The following is a 22,235-nucleotide window of genomic DNA, read 5'->3' as shown; positions in this document are numbered from 1 at the left end:
GCTCGCTTTTGTTTCTTCTGTTGTTTCTCTACTGAATCTTCTTTGAAACGACAAAATTTCATTCGAAGAACGATAAATTGAAGAAACAAGCACAAGGAGATATATATACCGTGTATCCTGAGAATTCGCGTTCGAACACAATTCACAACAAGTCTTTCCTGGTTCGTTGTCGTTTGAAAACTGATCGATAGTCAATCGCGATACGGGCTCGAACTACGGTCGCGAGTCACGACGCAACAACTGCCGATGAGCAACTGCTTCGATTCCCACCAACGACGTGAATGACGCCACAACAAGAACGTGCGTCGCTTGACGCTCTATTATCGAAATCGAATTGAAATGTTAAAAGTGCAACTTGCGATCATCGATAGAAGAATAAAGAAGGCCTCTTTTATCTACTTCCACAGTTCGTGAATTTTCCATGTGAAATTGCGTCTAGTTCGATCGAGCTGCTCCGTTCTCGAGATTCTCGTTATCGAGCAATAAAGCAATGTATCAAAAGTAATACAAGAAAATTCAAATAGTTCTTTGATTCTTAGTCGACGATGCAAAGGATGATTGGCTATTGTATAATAGAAATACATAAGATAATGAACAAAGATATTGACACAGACAAGATTTTTTCCTAAAATCCTGTGTAACTCTGTAAACATTTCCTTGTTCAATATTCTTGCGGAATAACTTTCCAGGCCAAAGTTTAAATATATCGTAATTCATTATCATTAAACAATTGTAAAGTTTCAACTGGGTATTGTATAATGCACGTAATGATCGACGTAGAACGTTTTGTAAATATTCTTTTTGGCAATAAATAATCTAGAAACGATATGAGAATCGCTATAAAAATATTTACTGCAACAGAAGACTTTGATTCCTTACAAAGATATTTATTTAAGATATTTTTAAAAATATTTCTTTAGAATGGGAGATTATAAATGTTTTGAGAAACCAAATCGATGTCATAATATTTCTCGACTTCTACTTCATACGTATCTTACCAACAAATTTTATGGGCAATCGTATTACCGAAACGCAAATCGAAATAGAAAATAATCTAACACAAAACTATAACCCAGACTCAAACCTCCAAATTACAAACTCGAGGTTCACCTATTATTTATGAATATACTTCAACGATAAATCCAATGAGCTTCAATTTACGAATTTTCTAATCTTTAAACTTATATTTTAAACTTCTATTATTTTTTTATCTCATCGAGGAACTATTACTATTAGAAAATATAGAGAGATCTATCGAAAATTGTTGAAACATAAGAATGAAATTTAGGTAAAAAAGTTATTAACACTGACCTTACCAGCCCCGTTCAAATGGACGCTTTCAAAATTTAATTTAGAATTCTACATTCATTGTTATTTCTTTCGTTCATCTAACTTTATGTAAATTTTTATATTAACAAAAATTGAAAAACCAATTAATCAGAGAATATAAAAATGATATATAATAAAGTTAGATGAACAAAAGAAATAACGAGGAATGTACAATCTTAAATTAAATTTTGAAACCGATCATTTGGCCTGGCCTGGTAACATTAATGTTAATACAAATATTACGTATATTTTGAAAAATTTGTTCGAAATGTAGTCTATTTTAAAACAGAAATTCCATTTTCGCTTATTTTAATCAGCCAAACGTATCCAGCACGCGGATCGTGTTTATTAAAAATCTTTCTTGAACTACGTCAACAATCATTTTGCCTACGCACATCGATTGGCTTTCGAAGGAAATGATCAAACAGAAGCTTTCATGAACATGATCGATCCTATGATAGTTGGCTACTGGATGTTTAAAGGTCGAAGGAGTAAACGATGGAAAACATTTTCGTTAAAGAGGATGTTGCTGCCGCGTGGGCGAAATTACGCTTCCTGTTGCTGAAAATCGCACGTATTTTCTAAACACTCGCCAACTTCGTGACTTTTTACATTTTAAATACCGTATTAACCGACGAACGAGGAAAAAAATTCGTTGCACATCCTCTGATTGTTTACACAACTGTTTTTATGCCGTTGCATTAATACGAATTGCTATTTGCAGCGTTATTATTACTCAACCTTCTATAGTATCTTGCAAAATTTTATTTTATCCACTTAACATTATATCTTATTAGTATTATGTCCTTCTGATATCATCCAATCTATTTATAACGATTATTTGCCCCCTTGGACTTGAATTAGTATTGATATTGGGGATGAAAAAGTTGCAATCAATATATTGCGATCGATTTTGTCAGAATTAGAAAGCATTTTGTTTACAGAAGATTAATGTAACATAAAAGTGAATATATGTAACACAGGAATAAATCAGGTATTGGAACACAGAGGAGATTTTAAAATATCTCGATAAAGTTGGTGTTCAGGGCCGACAGAAAACGTATTTTTCTCGTGCGTAAAAACAGCCTGAGAACGATATTTTTTCCCATTTTATCAAACTAATCTACGATGTATGACCGCCAAAGTCCATTCTATGTGTCTAGAACTTCCCACGTGCCGATTCGTTACGCAGCAGTAACACAATATCGTAACGCGAACGATAAAACAATACATACAAGCACAATAAAAATTGCGGACATTAACAAAGGAAAAGAAGTCTCCTAGAAATCATGCAAAAGACACGAGGGATTTTCTTTTTATGACTCACAGAAAGAAGGACGATTTTTAGCAAAAAAAAGAAAAGAAAAAGCAGGGTCGGTAATAAAGAACGAAAAGATTCACTTGGAAAAAAGAATCGAAAGAAAAACGAGGACATCGTCGTTATCTACAATTGTCGAACATGAGAGAGACACATAGATCGGGGAACAATAAAAAGAATAGAACCTAGAAAGGTGATTCAATAGGACGTCTCTAAAACGTGGAAACGATTGAGCGAAATCCTCGTGGCTCGATAAAAGTGTCGATGCCCGTCAACCGTCGCGGCGACGCCTCGTTTCGATAAAACAAACGCCCCGTCGCCGCTTGCCACGAAAAACGTATGGTTGTCTGTCACAATCTTAAACCCCCTTGCTCCTCGTTATTTTTCGCGCACCGTGCTTGCACACTGAATTAACCACTTGTCCTCGACCAGCCGCGATTCGAAAAAAAAAGTACTCTGTGCGGATGGAAAAAGCTTCGTATCCGTCCGAACTTTGAACCAGGCTTCGAATCGAAACGTGACTAAAGAAACTTGTATAACGATATCTGTGTGATTCATAAGTTGAAAAACATGGACTCCGCGGAAACAGCAGTTTTACAAGCATTCTGCACTCAATTGGGAGGAATTAACAAAGAGCTACGAGGATTCTGCCTGATGAGTGTCGCGTGTCTGTTACATTAACTTGTCGTTTTTGTAAGTCGACGTGACTATGGAATTTTTTTATTATAATTCAATAATTTAATATGTATCTATTTTTTCATAGAAAAAATATAATACTTTATATATGGTACTTATAAATGTTTCTAACATTTTCCTACTGTAATTCGATAATTTCATTAGATATGTGCTCATTAACTTTCACGTAAATAATATTTTTGTTTCTATGATAAAATACATATCCCTAGATCCGTAAGCTACAATTTTATTTCTGAAGGAGGGGAAAATATGAGAACACGTCGTTATGTTTGGCTTTGCGATTATCGATTCTATATTAAGACGAAGCTGAATCTTTGTTCTACGCAAATTCTTAATTAACTTCCATTGTTATAAGTACAGTAAATATTGACATTAATATTTACGATTTATACCTCCACATTCGAACTTTTATAATTAGAAAAACATTTCAGATGCCTAAAAAATATATACTTCGGATTATTTGTAATGTCAACGTGATAAATTGATCGTCTATCCTCAAGATAGAAAGAAACTGATCGGAAAGATTTATCGATTCTTGACAGATTTATGGAAATTGAAAATTTGATATAAATTATTATCGCAGATCGTTCTGTCGATTAGAAATTATACATATACGCCTGTACGCGTTATATACGTTATTTTATCTGGAATATCGAGCAATGGCTGCTCAAAGATCAGGCACTCAGATTGCATTATGCAATGTGGCTATAGTCCATAAAGGGAGCTGGTGGACCGCTCCGTAGCAGGAAGTGTGTTTTAAGTTGCAGTGCGTTTCGTGCGAGCATGAATCATTTGGCGGCTCAAATGACTCGGCTGTTACGTTATTTTCTTATTTAACGCGTAGGACAATGAATGCCTTACGAATCGTTCGAAAACTTTAAGCCGAATACTGTGTTCTTAAACATACATACCATTTCATTGAAATAATTTATAAAATAACTTTATTCTGCTCTGATAATAAAAATATATTTGCAATACTTATTTTTAACTTCCTAAAAAATTATCAGATACTTTACATGTCACAATTTATTATTACAAATTAAAATAAACAACGAAAATGTAAATCCGTCTGTGAGTCAGAATATTCTAATTTTTAAAGCAAGTTCTTTTGTGATATTTCTTTTTACGTAAGGCCATTTACAAAAAAGATTCGCCTAATGAAACGATTCCTTTGATAGATAACTACGAAGAATCGATTGCGCGTCTAGAATCAGCAAATTAAATCCGCAGATTGCATTGGTTCTAACGGAGACTCCCTACGAAGACTCGTAGCCAATCTCGCTCGATAAATACGTAATATAAGGTCATGGATGTTAATACGTCATGTTACTCACCGCAAGATGTAAGCATTAACAGAACTGTTTGTACACAAGTTCGTCAGTCAGGCGTTTAACGAATGTAGAAGGTTAGAGAGTTCTCTATGCTCGTGAATAAAATAGAATTATTCCGGAAAATAATTTATTCCGCAATTAAGAATTTTGGAAGAAGGTTTATTGTTACAGATAACAAACCGCTTGAGAGAATTGTTATTCTTGAACATTAGAACACATTATTATAGATTACTGCACTATTATATCACAAGAACTTGGAAATAAAAAAAAATCTTCTAGATAAATACGAATTTTATATATTGTTTCATCTACTTGGTTCATTATTAAGAAAAATACGCTTGTAACATTTTTTATCGAAAATTAAACAACTGTAAATCATTATCTTTTAACACCATTCAAATATCCTGAGTTGTTCAACATTTTCTCATCCGCATAAATTTACTAGCAGCTCTAACCAGTAACCGACGTTTTTTGGTAAAATATTTCAAGTTCGTAGGTTTCACGTAAAGGATCACACCAACACTAACACCAACGTCGTGTCACCGGACACTAAACACTTGGCCTGCAGCTAACAACACGTCCATGTCACTGGACGTGAAACTGTTAGAAAAAAAGACAGTATTTCCTAATTCCTCCGAATAATAACGATATATGTAAATATATTTGACATACTATTTTTAACTAATAATACCAACTTCCTAATATATTTGCTACAAATACGAAATAAATTCGTTAGGAGTATTCCATCTAAAATATGTTCTACCATAGATACTCTTTCAACCATAGTGCACTTTAGCCATAATCACATTCTGAATTTGGCCACGTAGCATGAGAGCAATTCCATCGGCTAATTTCGAACGACCACAACCCCCTACGAAACTGCCAGGTAAAATCGTGTTACGTCCCGTCATCTGGTAGGAGCTGAATTCCATCCCTCGGCCGGGATAGCCACTAGCGGTGCAAACATCATAGATCGGACAACAATAACCCTAAGGAATTTCTCGATTTGACTTCTATGTTGCAGCAATTGAGGGCCCTGAAGTTAAAGTAAAAAACGATATTTAGTTTATGACCGTGTGAATTAGGATTATTGCGGTCGGACTTATGATGTTTGCACCGCTAGTGGCTGTCCCGACCGAGGGATGGAATTCAACTCTTACCAGATAACGGGACGTAACATCCTCCCCCCGTTGAGAGGGTACGGACCAAGATATTGTGAATATAGAGTTAATTAGATCTTCCATTAAACTCCCTCTCGATTGGTTCTACTGGAACGGGTTGGTTTGGGAACGAGATGTTTGACACCTCGATCCAAGATGCTGGTTGCTGTCTTAACCGTGGCCGTCCGGATGATGTTGTCACGTAATTTTTAGGGTTGTTTGGTGAAAATAAAATATAGTTGAGTCGTAACACAACAATTAACTTTGTTTTAATCAACCTTTATTGTGAATTCACCAATCACAATATAACACGCACTGAATTAGCATAAATCACAATTCACTCCAACCACGTTATGTAAGACTTAGTTACAACAATACATTAAGTACGCGACTTATAAGGATAGAGACCGATATAGATATGTTGACTATTCTAAGAATACAGAATAAGTGAAGTTTCACTGACGATACTGTGTCTGAGGAAAGCTAGGGGTGGGTGTGTCTAAGGACACGGGACTATCGGATTTGTTGACGACAATTTTGGTTAAGGAAGCGAGGGCAGTAGACACCGTCTCCGATTGGATAATAAGACGGTTGGTGGACCAGGAAGGGTTTTAGCCGCCCTCGCGAGAAAGTTGCCAACGGAACATACCAGATGTGGAGAAAACCAACTTTCTAAGCTAACACGTGGTAGACAATAAACGTAAAGGGAAATCTAAGACAGGAAATACTCGCTTGGTCCGAAGGACCTTAACTATGAAAATGCCAAGGCCCCTGGTGGGCACTTAAGACTATTGAGGGTGCGCGCCAAGGATATGCAGATATCTGGGTTCCATCCTGTCCGTGGTGTGTGGCCTGGTCTCTGATGTGAATTGACGTTACATTGTCGACGTCTAGATAAAGCTTGATGACTCGGCCTAAAGGCCACTGCATTGAGGGCACGTTATCCTCCCTGACGATGATAACTGTGCCTTAGGATTACTGCGGTCCGACCTATGATGTTTGCAAACCTAGTGGCCGTCCCGACCGAGGGACAGAATTCAGCCCGTATCAGATAACGGAACGTAACAAATCGTTTTCAGGGAACTGAAGAAACTCGAGCACCCGAGAACAATTTTCTAGCGTTCGTAATCTCGAGCAAGAGGGAAATTGAGCTTGCTCGAGCCACGAGTAGGAAACTATCAATTATCATTCTGCGAATCACGTCGAATATCGTAAAGTCAGACGTCTTTTCGACGAATGCCGCCGACAAAGAAGCGAACGTGTATGGCAATGATATATAACCGCAAATTATTCTTATGGTCGATTGAGAGAAGGCCCTGAGTCATTTCAAGAATAAAGGCTATGGAAGTATACGAAAATAAATATTTACAGATTTTATACAGACAATTTAAAAATCCGACGAATGCCGGCAAATGATCCTATACTATACAAAGACCGCGTTTTTATTCAGTTTTAGAATTAAATATGTATTTTTGCTATCCTCTTAAATATTCTGGAAATGCAGATTGTCATAATTAGCATTAATGGTCGTCATTGAACTTTTCGAAACTTTATATATTTAATACCTATTTTTTAATCCTTAAAATACCTAGTATTTGAATATCAAGTGAAATAATAATCGGAAAACCGAGAAAAATTAAATCTTATAAGGAGGACAATTTCCTTTAGTATTTTACTCGCTGTCTTAAGGAGCATCATTAAGATATAAAGGACCGCTGTTACTTCAACCATAAACGCACTTTACGTAAGAGAAGAATTTTAATCTTCAAAAAATTCGAAAGTTTCTCAATCCATTATCCACGAGACAGAAATAAATTAAAGACATCTGCCCTTCCACTGACTGTAGCATTCATAAATGAAGTAAACTTTGCTATAATTAAATATGACCGCGACGAGAGATAAGACTCGCCAATGATAAAAAGGAAAGGAAGGGAAGAGGTCGAATCTGACGCGGATGTCACTGTTACATTAGCATACTCGATCCGGTTTCGAAAACGCGAGTCAACCTTGACTCTTCGATGTTCCCTTCTCGCCAATCAAACAGATAAAAAAGAAAGCAAAATGAAGAGGATAAGAAAAAAAAGAGAGAGATTCGCTCAAGCAACTGTTCTTTCGCGATTATCCAAGGCGAAATTTCGAACGGAGCCCGTGTGATAACAGCCGTGTTTTTAATGCCGACTCGTAAACGTTCGTTTCGGAATTCGTACCAAACGTTCGACCAAATTACTTCGTTTCTACGTTACTTGACACGCTACAATGATGCACGTGCTATGAACCGCGTGTTCACAACGATACGCGCGATTCATTCAACCGTGTCCTCGAAACCCTAGTTGTTTGCCATCCATTTGCTGTATTCTGGTTGATATCTCGTGTGCACTTTAGAGCTAACGTAGAATTTTTGGCTATTCAATCGGAATAGACTTTGTTAAAATAAACCGGGAGGGACAGGGTGGATTTAACCCAATCTACAAAGCCAATAGAGCGAAAGAATTTTCATCGAGGTATTCTTTTTTCTTTTGTTTCTGGAATGAAGAGATACGGTAAATATTAATCTTCTGTAACTAAAACTGTCATCTTTTTTCCTTGATCTGAGATTTAGCAAATAGCAATTATAATAATGAAATTAATTTAGCGCGAAGAATAGGGCGTTGGTGTTTCAATGCAGAGTTTAATCGCCGCAAGGGATATTTTGCATTCAGTAACGAACACGTTCTTTAATTACTGAATAATTATGAACTGAATTATTATGTACGAATAAAATATAAGAATTCACGATAAAACTAATTATTATTATGATCAATTTTTTGGACCTTTAACGTTGAAGGAAATACTGGCGGGAGATTAAAAAAATTTGAAACATTTTAAGAACGTAATCCGAAATCGGAAAACCAGCTGGCAAAAAATTCCAACCGAGTAATCGTCTATTTTTACACGTTGCGATATACTGTTCAATTTTTCACGAGGCGATCACGCCAATAATTACAATTAAGACAACGGAGAATAAGCGGATTATAGGAACGTGGCACATAACAGATAGCTTAGTCATACGCCGTTAATACATAGGTACGCGATCGTTTACGTCCAACACTAGGCGTGTACAACATGTGTAACTTGTGACAAGGCGTTCGATTTTCCGAAGTGTTGCTAGAACCCATAAACCTCCTCGCTATGTTGATATACTCTTAAGAGGCGAGTCTGCTTGCTCTGATAAGATTTGACCAAGCTGTGTGCGTAAAAGTGCGTATTTTGACGAAATATCGTAAATACGAGAAATGTGGACTAATTGATAGAAAGAACTAATAGAAAAATACCAATCGACTGATATACTTTGCAACCCCTTTTGAAGGGGTTCCTTTATAACTTATAACGCGTTCATTGTGTAGCTATCTCTTATAGCTTTTGCTCAGAAATATTTTTATATCTTCATATTGTCACATAATAATATTATTACATATTTCGTGTAACAGTATTCATTTTAACATACTGTTCATTATCTTGTTTCAGTCCTTAAATCTTTTCATCGAAACGAAAAAATTTGAAAATATAATAAAACATTATGAAATATTCGCTCATATAACGATGTTTCTTATTCGTTTATTTCATCGTCCGATTTGAAAGTTCGAACGATCAATTGAGAAAATTATTAAAGTTTTTAAGCTTGACGATTTTATCTGACATGCTTATTGTTGAGTTTGACAACATGACGATAATACCATACGCTCTGATAGGTATCAAATAGAGGCGATAAAGACACAATTACAAGGCGTCGTGTCAATAGGCGTGAGAACAAATTGAATCTTTTAAACGAACGAATTGGCATCGCTCTTTGCATTCGCAGCAAACATTTCCATGATGAAGCTTAGACGTACGTTCAATGAAATAATATAGTCGAATGAGTGATTATTCCTTTCGTTGAATCTTTTATTAAAAATATTCAAGTATCATGTAACAAGAAGTTTTCTATCTTGTCATACCTAGCGTGTACGTTTTATTATATGTTGTTCTATAGTTGGTTTGAAATACAGTACACGTACAAATCTATACGTACTGACATTAATGTACTTAGAGTCTAGAAAAATATCGATCAATCAGTGGAAACAATGTCCCGTTAGTACATCGTAGAATTTCTAATGAAACGAAAAACAGAGCGGCTCGATATCTTTACGAGATCTCATGGCCACAAACAGTACTCACGACCGCAACCTTGCAAACCTATTATTCTCATCGCTCGATCGTTGTTTACCCTTAAAAACAGGAATGTACGATAGCTTGTAAACGGAGCAGCTCGATCTCCACGAACGCAGTTTCAAACTTTCGATTTTCAAATATTACTTAATTACATATGCCGTTTTCTTCTCTTTTAATTGTAAATAAAATTCATATAATCTCTATACAATTTATTCCGTACTTTTGTTGCAATGAAGATGTAGCATTTAACGAATGTATACAATGTACTCATTTATACGACGTTTTAACAAAAGTATCGATCAGGATGAAAACGTTTATTATTTCTAATAAGTGTATTCATTTACTGGACAATGCTGTACGCTTGTTCTAGTAGACGCCGAATCTTGTTGCAAGCGAATGAATATTTTACGTTTCAACCTTCTTTCTCTTTTAACCGAGGAAACGGCTTTTGATGTTTTAAGAGAGTCATTAGTATACAATTGACATGAGAAATTGCGTATACTTTCATATTTTTCTCACGCTTAAGAATTTTTTTTAACGATAGAGAAGTATGATTTGATCGAATGAAATAATCGGAAGGACGTTGCAGGGTTAAATTGCGTTACTCGTGAATATATTGTCTTATGAAACGCATGTACATTGCCTAGTAAATGACACTACACATTTGCTGAATTAACACACATTTGCGAGACAAAATTTACATCAGATCATAATATTTGACTTTCACTGTATGTATTAATTACACCTCAATATTTAAATTGTAAATTTCATTTTAAACTTTGGAAGAATAAAACGCCTAAAATAACTTTACGAACGTGTGTTAATTCTCTGTAGCACGCTAGTGCCTCTAAATCCACCTCAAAGTTCCAACGATACAACCATCACTCACCACAGTCTCTTCCACGAGAAGAAAATCGTGCGTTCGAACAAAGAAGCGAAGAACTGGACCCGAAATCCCCAAGAAACACGACTCAAACTCCGGTAAACTTCGTATACCTCAACACCTGCCCTCGTACCTTTCTCTCCCGTTGGCCTAACTTCTGTTTCAGGTATACGCACGCACACGCGCATGCAGAGGCAACGTAGACGCCTATCGTAGCCGAAAATTGTTGGACGCTGGAACGCCGTGAACGAAGCACAGGTGGTCGTTGATGGAACACGACCAAGGGAGAGAAAGGAGAAACAGTCACGCGACCGTTTCACACCGGCAACAGCAAAGTACGTGACCGAACCGCGCGGCTCGCCGTCCCGACAACGACTGACTCTGAACGACGCGAACACGTAATTCGGCCGAACCGGCTCAATGCAATCGGACTGACCACGCTCTTACGTCGGCCACTCGTCTCCATTATCACCGTGGGTCGTGCATTGACGTAAATCTTCGTCGCCCGTAGTTGGAAGACACTAGCGACGATGATGGTTAGGTTTCAAGCGCCAGGATATTTGCGAGACACGCAGGATGTACATTCATGCAAATAAATGGTATGGAATTCATTTTTCATTTGTTGTTTTGATATAGCGGGCAATAGAATAATAAAGCGATTAATATCGATTAACGAAGGGACGCGATTAAAGTTTTGGAATTGGAAGATTTGTAGAAATTTCTAAATTAAAAGTTTGTATATTTTGACAAGTGCAATTAATTTCAATAAGATCGTAAGACGCACGGGGTACAGGATGCAGCAAGGAAGTTTATGGAACTTATTTTGAAGTTAATTCGTGTTTTGGTGTGCGATTGACAATATTGTAATGCGATATGAGAAATGATCATTTCTGATGAATCTTTGAGTTTCAAAATCTTCAAAAGAGATTTAAAGAACGAAATGAAAATATAGTTTCAAATCGATATCTAGATAACAAAAATAAAAATAGTTGTGTTACTTAAATAAAAAAGATTGAAATGACTTTTATTTGTCTTAGGATGTCGACTTGCAGCTCTTGTAAATTCCAGTTTTCGTTTAACTATATACGATCACTAATCGTCTATGATACAGTACTGCTATCTGTCACATGCTATGGATAAAGTCGATGCATGACATTACCATCGGAGGACTCGGCAACTCTCGATCGATAAATTCTTCGATTCGGTTCCGCTAGATTTTATCATCCATACGAACTCGTGACGAACCAGCATTCCCATATATCATTTTACAATACAGTTATCTGGAGAAATAATAGGAACACGAGCATTTGGAAAATACTATGAACGCATCGAGTAAAACGATTAATAAACAAGCTTACGTTACAGTTATGAAAAAAATATATTCGAACATGTCACAGCTGCAATATGATTGAATGACGTACTTTGATTCGTGCCACGTAACAAGATCGTGCGTCAATTTTATTAAATGTTGTTTTTAAACTTTCAAACCGTATGTTATATTACGAAGGAAAAGAAAGATTACGAGTTGAGATTCGATAAAGAATAGGTATGAAATAACACGCCAAGAATATTACAGCATTTGAAGCATTAAATTTATCCCACAATGACCAACTAGCATAATTCCTTTCCCAGGCCTTGAGAATCGACACGAATTTCACGTCTGATGCGTCGCAAATTACATCGACAGAAACGGCGACTAAACTTCTATAGGAAAAGAAACATTGCTGTACCTCGCACGTTGAACATAGTACTTCTCCAACGAATGTACACGTATAAAGTGAAAATAGTAGCAGACATTAGGCCAATTATTTGGAGCGTAGAGTAATCAGACGCACGAGTATTGCTTTGATACATTTTTCCGTGATGCGCATCGCGTGCCAATAATACCATAATCAAACAGACTGTTACCGTGAGCATAGAGGAATTTATGCGTGTCTCCGCGTCTCCACGCGAGCACGTACGCGCGCTCCCCTTCGAATCGCTGAATTTTGTTTCGGTCACGCTTTCTACATGAATCCTGGAAACTCGACATTGTCTCCCACGATTACGCGTAATCACTGCGTTATCTAGGTATCGGCTAAACGCGTGTATGAAGTGAAAATTTCCTTTGGCAAATCGGAATTAGGAAGTGTCGTATGATAAGACGAGTCGATAAATTTTGCCCAGGCTTAATTTTATATATGTCGGAGACGAAAGGACGCCGGAGCCGTCCCTCTGGAACTTCGGGAAAGTTCGTAAAATTGCAATTAAAGTTTACAGTCGTAATTAAACAATTTGCCGTCATCCTGCCCAATTGTACTTGTTTCCGATTTGTGATAATAAACTTGGGCTTAAGGCGACCACCAGTCGCCGAACGTAGCCGCGGTCAACGGGACGGGCGTTCCGTCCAACAAAGGCGCGGAGTTACAGTATGAACCTCATTAAAAGAAACACCCATAGAGGTACTTGACAGTAAAACATTCCAACGGTCCCTTCGGACAATGAATACCAGATGTGGAGGCACGTACACAGCACAAGCCCAGCCAGCCTGGAGACCCGCTATAAAACCTGAGTTTTCGGCAATTAAGATTTTTGCAAACGGACAGGCAGCTTTTGTCCCAAATCGATCAATCGACAGCGACGCCGATCGGAGGAGCTGGCGTACCTAGATACACTACCGGAGGCTGTCTCGGTGGTGACGTTGGGACGAACATTCTTTCCTTCGGGAGATCTCATCGACGAAGGGACCAACACCGCTTGATCCGCGAGTAGTACACGTTCGAGTCAGTGTCAGTCTATCTCTCCTCCCGTTGACCGCGGATTCGTTACCGGACCTAAGGCCACCGTCGCTCACATCGCAAGTGCCCCGTCACCGCTATTGATTGTCGAGTCAGTAGTGTCCCTACTCGTAGCATCAGGCCGCGTCTTCGTTATCACACAACGATAGCCAACTCCAAGGGAGGTCTATCAAACGCCCACAACCCTGTTCCTGACTCTTCTCCGACATATACATTATGGTATATTATTGAAAATTTGGAATAAGATCCCTTGAGAATAAAGTGTGTGTTTTCTAATAGAATTTCATGGAAAGATACATATATGTGTGGCGGCACGGGCCACGGAACTTTTCAACGGCTCCGGATACAAAGCGCGACGCCGCCAAAGCGCAACACCGACGTGCCCAATGTATCATCGATATCTTCACACTCTTTCCGCCGAATTCTCGGAAGAACATACACGTGCCAGCACAGGCGGCACATCTAATGAATGCACGCTAGTGGGGATATCGATGGGCTACGAAGGGAAGAATCGGCGCGATCCAAAACAAAAGCAGAGTCAGTCTGTCTTGCGCCATTAAAAGTGTAACTCCTCGGTCCTATTTGATAGCAACGCGTCGAACGACATCTCGGTGTCTATCGTTATTTGTTAGTTGTTACCTGTTGTCTGTTAAGTGTAATTGTTGATTATTAATTGTTAACTCTGATTGTTGATTAGTTCTAATAAACTGTTGTTCGTAAAACACCAAGAGTAGTTCCTTACGCACCTATCACTATACCACCTCATATGTATTTTCGACTGATCGTGGGGAGACGCGATCGCGAGGAAGCGCGTCAACGGGAGTCGTAAATTCCCGTTACGATTCTAAGAATCGACACCGCGAGTCAATCGATCCCCTGATTTCCGTTAAGATAATAGGGGTGGTTGTTGTGGTATAACGCTGCGATTAACAGTGCTATAAAATATATATGTCGGGTTTACATTAGAATCCAACAGCTTTGTACAATAACACAAGGTAGTAATTCCGCTGCTTAAGATACAGGTGACGAAGAAATGGATTGCTCTGATATTAGAGAATCCGGGTAATTTAGGATTCGAACTGTCCGCTCTTATATACTTACGGAGGAAAGCTCGGTATGTGAGTAAGTATTGAACGAAGGAAGCTGATTCGTTGTTCACACTTTTCGTTATGAATTCTTAGAGCGAACAATAAAAAAACCTAAGGACCTTTTAAATACCGGCTATAAACCGAAAATACTTGCAGGATGAATGGTTTCTGCAAGCTAATAAGATTCAGTTTATGGCGGGGCCTTAGGTTTGTTGAGGGTGTACATAACGATCCGCGGACCCTTAACGACCCAATACCGAAGGACGTCGCACGGTTCCAATCACGCGACGTAACAATATATATAATATAATCGAAGCTGCCTAATCTCCTATGATTCAAGTCATCCATTAAACTTCATCGAATTATCCTAAATTTCTTCCAATCCACCGAACGAATCTGTCGAAACGATTTAAAGCGCGTCACAACATACGATAAAATCATAACTTTTAAAATGTAAAATGAACTTGTAACTTTTGAAATACTGTTGAAATGGCAGCGGAGACGATTCCACTTTGCAAAAACTCCCTGAAGCAAAGCAGCTACTTCAGCATCAAGATGTTTGCCCGTCTCCTCTCTGCCACAATGGTGGTAGAGTGTAGAGAGACGAAGCGTAATTTCATTCCCCATATAAAGCGACCTGAGTCATCAAATTCACCCTACACCGTGCTCGAGGGTGACAGAGAGCTGCGCTAGGGTGGCTGAGTACAACATTCCGGGCTTTATGCTACGAGACCGTGAAACTATCTTCGGTTGTGCTGATTTTTTAACGGATTATATTATTACAAGAACGATCATGCAAGTAGATAGTGCCACTTTCGTTTACGACGCCACTTTTGTCCAATTGAAAGAATACCTTTTGCTTCAACCGTGTCGCCAGAAAACCATTTATTCACGATCTTTTTAAAAATGGATGGAAATACAGTGAAACGAATCAGATTGCTGATTATTTAAGTATATCACGTATTTTTTGTTCGCCTTCTTTTATATATTTTCTGTTATGTAATACTTAATCTACGAATAATTATTCTTAATAATACTTAAACTATGAATAATTATTCTTAATAATACTTAACTATGAATATTTCGAATTCAGATTATTATGAATATAACCAAAAGAGCAAAACCTAAGCAGAAGTTCGTTTCTCCAATTAAATATCATAGCAAGTATTACACTTTGTTTTTCGCAATTTTAACTGATTACATAATTTTTGATGTACATTTTGTTGCAGCTTTACATTTGCCAAAAATAGTTACATAAACATTCGCAGAATTAGTAATATTTCTGTCGTGTTGATTTTTTCTTTTAAATATTTCTTTGCGAATATTGTTCTCGCTACTTAGCAAGCTACTTTTTCACGTTGCACACTAAAGTGCAAAATTCTTAAAGAATCGACCGCTTCTTTAAATTGAAAGAGATCTTTGCGAGGCACAAAGCCGTCTGAAAGCCACCCTAGACAATGTCGAGTTCTGCGGGGGTGGTGAGGTGGTACGATCTGGAACGGGCACGTGGATCGATAAACAATTGCAGTCACTGGTGACCAACTATATTTCACTCGTTATCATCTACGCGCTACTGGAATCGCCAACCTTCACGTGATAAATGCAACCGTGACGTAGCGAGTGTGACGTAACCCATCTACTACGTCATCGTGTTGCAAACTGATTATACGAGGCCGTAGGCCGTAATTCAAAATGATTTATGGCGCGGAAAAATGTGAACAATAGTCTAAATATAACAGCTGAAGTTTAACATCTAGTTTGAAAGGAAATTTGAAGGCATTTAATAAGAAAAAACAGACGCGTGTAAGTCATTCACAGCATTTGGTCATTGAATTACAAACACTCAACGTTTTTAATATTCTTATTCTTTTAATAGAATTGTAAGATGTATCGGAATTTTATATAGAATCGAAGTTTATCAACAGCAGCGCACATACAAGTTAGTAATTCGAAAGAACTAAGTAGCAAATTATGCTCCGTGATATGATATCTTTAGTTTTAATTGTCGTAAAAAGTATAAGATAGTATAAACAACGCCGCGTACATATAATTATCTATATATTTGTTACTCATGAATTTGTTATTGCACGTGGTCCTAATTCGCTGGAATTATTTTATCGTGTATGTAATATTATCGTTTATGAAATATTACAGCATATAGTTCGAATAATTTAGAGAATTAATAATGAAATATTCGTTGAAACGACTAAAAGATTATCAAATCGTTTAGAAAAAGAAATGTGCATCACGTCCTGTTTAGAATTAATTTAATTTAAATTTTCCTCTTTCCACGAAGTCATTCCCAACGGATGCCTGTCTATATTTCAACTTCTGGGAAGTTGACATCAAGACGTGAAATTTACGTTTTCGCGGATTTCGCGGTACGTTTATACCCGCAGCGTGCGAGATCATATACGTGACTTGGTGCATTTCGCTCGCTGGCACGTTTCGATTCGTTTTGTTTCACCTCATCTCGCTCTGTTCTTACCCTGCCTGTAATTCACCGAACAGTAAATCTTGTTAGCTTGAACGCGTACTCCAACGGACCACTCGTGTCAGTCTGCACAAGAGTATGGTTCAGGACGTAAAATCGATACCGAGTTTCTCTCACCCCTAGAATTGGCGGGAAACGAACCCCCTTGTGTTACGCTAGGGACCAATCTGGAGATATCCTCGTTCCATTTTCCTGTGTTTGGACACCGTTTGCCCTGATTGTTCGTTGATTAAACGAACAAAAAGCGGATCCAGTCATAGCGAAAAGTATGCACGACATGGCGCATGAGTAAATGTTACAGAGAATAATTTTCCAACGAAGGCAAAAAGCTCGTTGACCTGTCTCTGTATCTAAAAATATGCATGTCATCGAAAGAAATACAAATCTAACTAAATGTACCTAAATATTAAATCACAAGAAATGAATCTAATAACGCAGTATCCTAAATTTAATTTGATTATCACATTTTATTCCTAGCAATTCGCCAGACATCCTTTAAATAAATCATTACGTACGGACAAGTATAAATCGTCAGAAATACGCTTAAAAATTTACCGAGATCCAGCTCTTATCCTAAAAACTAAATCTTTCCAATAACGCGACGTTCCAAAGTAGACAAATTGATCGTCCAATCGCCATCACTTCCAACAAACCAGTGCACTAAAAAGTACAAATTCTTCGCAGAAAGTGCTTGCAAACGCTTCCTCTATTCCCGAAAAACCATGAAAATGTATAATGAAAAATTTAACGGTGAAGAGATTCGCGCCTATTGGAACCTCGTTATTCATAGCCTCTCGCTTTTGGACCGGCAGACTACCGGTAGTAATTACGATCCAGCCTGTGCTGTGTCAGTCTTAAGGTCGTTTACTTTCGTAGCGACTAGGCTGTCGAGCATCTGTTCGCGTGTACAAGCGAAATAACTCCTAGAAAGCCAAACAGAGTCGATAAAACGTTCGCCCTAGGCGAGACGATGTTCATTAACCCCGTTACTCTCTCGTGAAATCATCCGTGGACGCCGGTTTCTTCTTCGGTAGAACTCTGCCTGATGAATCTCCTGGACGTCCTGCGAGTTCGACGTGTGCCTTGACACGGAAGAAATCAACTAACGGAACACGTTTAAACATAAAACGATGTATCGATGCTGGTACAAGCCGATAAACCGAACGATGGGATCGCCGGCTACGATTATTTTGAAAAATAGCGACTAAGGTCATAATCGTTAGATGCTTGATAGATGGAAGATGATAGGATTACTGGTTGAGGAAATATTGCTGATGGGAAGAGGAAATATCGCTGATGAGATTTACGATTGAACGAAACAGTTATAATCAGTATGGTACGGAATCACAGACGTTTGTTCGAGAGGAATATTAGGTGCCAACCCTAACGTATGAGCAGAATTTTGCAGATTTACGAAAAAAAAAGAGGAAAAGATAGGAGAAATAAGAAATTGCAAATGATAAAGAGTTATATAAGCGAATGAAATAAAATTTAAAAATCATACATATATGTGTGTGTATAATTCTTAAATAATAAAGCATTGTAAGAGACTAACAAACGAGAATTTCAGTGAGGAAATTGCGCCAGAATTCATAATTATGTGAAGTAATTACGCTAACTAAACCGTGAATGCCGATAAAACGGAATTTTCGATGCGAAAAAATCGAACGTACTAGTTACAAAATACGTAAACAAGAAGCACGTATGTAGTTACAGTGAATAAATTTCTAATCGTAGACGGAGTGAGCTTCGCTCAATAGGAAATTCGCGGAACACTCTCAGGCAAATGCAATTCATCAAAATAATTTATGCTAAATAATTTTTTAAACTTGATCGGAATAAATCAAAATTTCAAGGAAAATCAAGGTCTTTGAGTAAAATAGCCAGGAGCTAAGGACGATACGATCGTTATCGGACGTTCTTTGGTCGCGAAAGCTTTTCTCCACTTTCACACGAGAACGAACCATATAAAACACGTGTTTGCCAGCAGTGGTAGTCAACTGTCTGGGTTCCCAGCCATTAGAGCAAACAAAACCCGTTTCTTTGTGCACACAGCTATCGAGAATCCAATTAGCAGCAGTGCCCTAGTGATTTAATCATCATATGTGCAACAAAGTCGCTGTTACCACGCTATAAATTCATTTCCCTCTCGTTTAATTGATTTTTCACTTATTTTTTCTTTCCTTGTCGTGTCTCATAAGAAACGAATAATATTAGTTTAGTTGTTAGTGACTTAAGGGAGTGCCCTGAATTGGAATGCTCCAAAACAACGTCTTTTTGTGATTTTTCTTAGAAGGGAAAGAAAGAAATGAAGTTATCGAATTTTGAGGTATGGTTTTATATATATTTAACGAATACAAAAAAATTTTTTTTAAAGTAAAGAAAGAATTATAACAGATTTCTAGACCTATTTCATGGGCTACAGTTTTCAATCGGCGTGAAAGATCCATCTCGTAATTTTTGACCGAAACAAAAAACCAAAAAAGGATTAAATTATTATATATTTTTCTTCTCGATGAACTAAAAGAAAGGCAGGAAATAGTGTGACATTAAAAATTTTGGCAGGTTTAAAGAAAAGATGTGTTTTATAAAAAGAAAAAATAAACTTCAAGGTGCTATAACAATTATTTAAATAAACTTTTTGACGAACTTTTTCAGTTCATCGAGAAGAAACATATACAATAATTTAATCCTTTTTTGGTTTTTTGTTGCGGTCAAGTATTACGAGGTGGATCTCTCACGCCGATTGAAAACTGCAGCCCATGAAATAGGTCTAGAAATCTGTTATAATTCTTTCTTTATTTTAAAAAAAATTTTTTTGTATTCGTTAAATATATATAAAACCATGCCTCAAAATTCGATAACTTCATTTCTTTCTTTCCCTTCTAAAAAAAATCACAAAAAGACGCTGTTTTAAAACATTCTAATTCAAGGCATCCCCTTAAGTTAGTGGCATAGCTTGACTTAATCAATATTGGTCCACATATACAATAAATAATGTTATTAATATCTTGTAAATGTTCCAGAGGTTGACAAAACACGATATTTAATCCTAAAAGATCAAACGAAAAAATAGCGTTGAGGATCGATTGACGATATAATGAATTTTGAAATTACACCCTTTTTTAAAAGATAACTGATGTGACTTGTCACATTTTTCGCCTGTGATCGATTTGATTCGTCTGGCCAGTACCATTCAAATATACAATCTCCTTTTATTTTACAATTATCGTCTCTGTCGATCGTGGAACGCGCGAAATTGCTTGGCCGAATTGCACCACGCCGAAACCTTGAGCGATTTCAGACTCACGTATGTAGGTGTTGTGAGTCACGGAGGAGACGCGTGCGTGTCCCACGCGCGACCCACGAATCACGTTTTTACGTTTGCACGAAAACCAATCGCTTCGATGGTGGTCTCCTTAACCTGCCAGGTGTTCAAACGATATTTTTGATATCGATAAGCATCGATAAAGAGTGATGTATTTTTGTTCCCATCGTGCGACGGAGTGTTACGACTTGTAGTCGTAATGATATCGATGTTCGCGGAAATGATATTCCGATCAAGGTCGAATCTGTCGAAAGAGTTGGACGGTTCAAGTCGGTCAAGTCCCTGACGGTAAACTTCGATCTTAACGCATTGTAGTAACTCACTGGAGACAAACGTGTCTGTTTTTAATTCAATAGTCGTTTACTTTACTATAAAAGAAAATTTAGAATAAAAAAGAAAGAAGAACGTTGAATATAAAAGTAATGAAAGTTCTTTTATACAAAGATTTTTCATGCAAATACGAGAGACAGAAGTCACGGACTATTTGATTATTTTAAAAGAAGAATACAATTCACAAAAAATATGGAACTATCGAATAGAAAGTATCTTTGAAGCTAAGACTGTTGGTTAAATATGTAACAAAAGATATTGATACCATAGGCAATATTGCAACTGAATAGAAAAAAGAAAGTCATTCATATCTCGAATCGTTACACAGCAATTTTCCCTTCAAATTGCAACAGCAAGTTATATACTTTATTAAGTAACAACCAATATTCGTCCACCGAGACGGTGTATAGAGTTCCGCAAAAGTAAAAGCGGATGTTTTAATCTCTCTAATCGTAATCCGGCCATTTGTACAAACGTTCGACTTTCGTAGCCGATAGCAGTTTCACAACGCCAATAAGAAACTGCTCGAACCACGATACACTTCCATGATTGACGTCCGCAGGTCTGGCCTCCTTGCGGTTTCAAACCTCTTAAATGTAAACCAAGACGTCGATATTTTTATATTTCTCTTTTTAACATCATGACGAATCACTTTTCCTTCAGTTTTATATTTCTTGCATTACGTATCATCTTAAAACAGCGATAAAAGTAGCAGAAAGGAATGCGATCGACATTCGTTCGTGACTTTGTAATTCCGTTCGATCTAATCGTCTAAATCTGCGAGAAGAAAACGCATAATGTAATTTTATCACCGAGAATCGTTGTATGATTCGAACGCCATTTGAACACTACAAAAAATCGACAAGTACATTTTTAGATAACATTTATAATATTTATGTATTCTGTTTTGTTTCTGTGATTTTCGTTTAGGATCACGCACATGCCTTGAATATTATAACCTTCGTCTCGTTAAGGGAGACGTTGTCCTTCATCGACACAGAAAATCACGTTAAAGGCTTTAAGTAGATCTAATATCTTAAACAAGGCACGAGTTAAATTCTCCGTGAGACACGCGATTACAAAACAATTGGCAAGGCTTGTATTCCCATACACACGATGCTTATTAATTTCCACGGTGAATCTTCCTCAGATACTGAAGTTTATTCCATTTTTGTCAAGCGACTCTCTAATTTTATAACAGAATAAATATCCTTCCAATTACATTTGAGGCCAATTCCAGTCTGACGTATCAGTCCTAATACCTCAATATCCAAATATTTCAATAATATTGTTCTATCGTTCGCGGAGAGACG

The 22,235-nt window shown here is 37.3% G+C and overlaps 1 protein-coding gene across 6 annotated transcripts in view; it reads right to left on the bottom strand.

The window, feature by feature from the left end:
* LOC117206287 (ral guanine nucleotide dissociation stimulator) overlaps positions 1–22,235 on the bottom strand; it is a 43,911-nt gene that overhangs the window by 16,295 nt on the left and 5,381 nt on the right. Inside the window, exon 1 of one of the 6 annotated variants that reach the window (XM_033445477.1) lies at positions 10,912–11,363. The exons of 3 other annotated variants lie outside the window; for them this stretch is intronic. In XM_033445477.1, coding sequence (XP_033301368.1) covers positions 10,912–11,093 — 182 coding nt within the window. In that variant the 5' untranslated portion in view covers positions 11,094–11,363. Of the gene's footprint in view, positions 1–10,911; positions 11,364–22,235 lie in introns of those variants that run through there. 2 more of the 6 variants (XM_033445478.1, XM_033445481.1) reach the window with 2 other exon arrangements.

This window comes from Bombus bifarius, unplaced genomic scaffold (genome assembly GCF_011952205.1).
Source record: "Bombus bifarius isolate JDL3187 unplaced genomic scaffold, Bbif_JDL3187 scf7180000008000, whole genome shotgun sequence".
NCBI classification, from domain to species: domain Eukaryota; kingdom Metazoa; phylum Arthropoda; class Insecta; order Hymenoptera; family Apidae; genus Bombus; species Bombus bifarius.
This window is presented reverse-complemented; position numbering and strand designations above follow the sequence as displayed.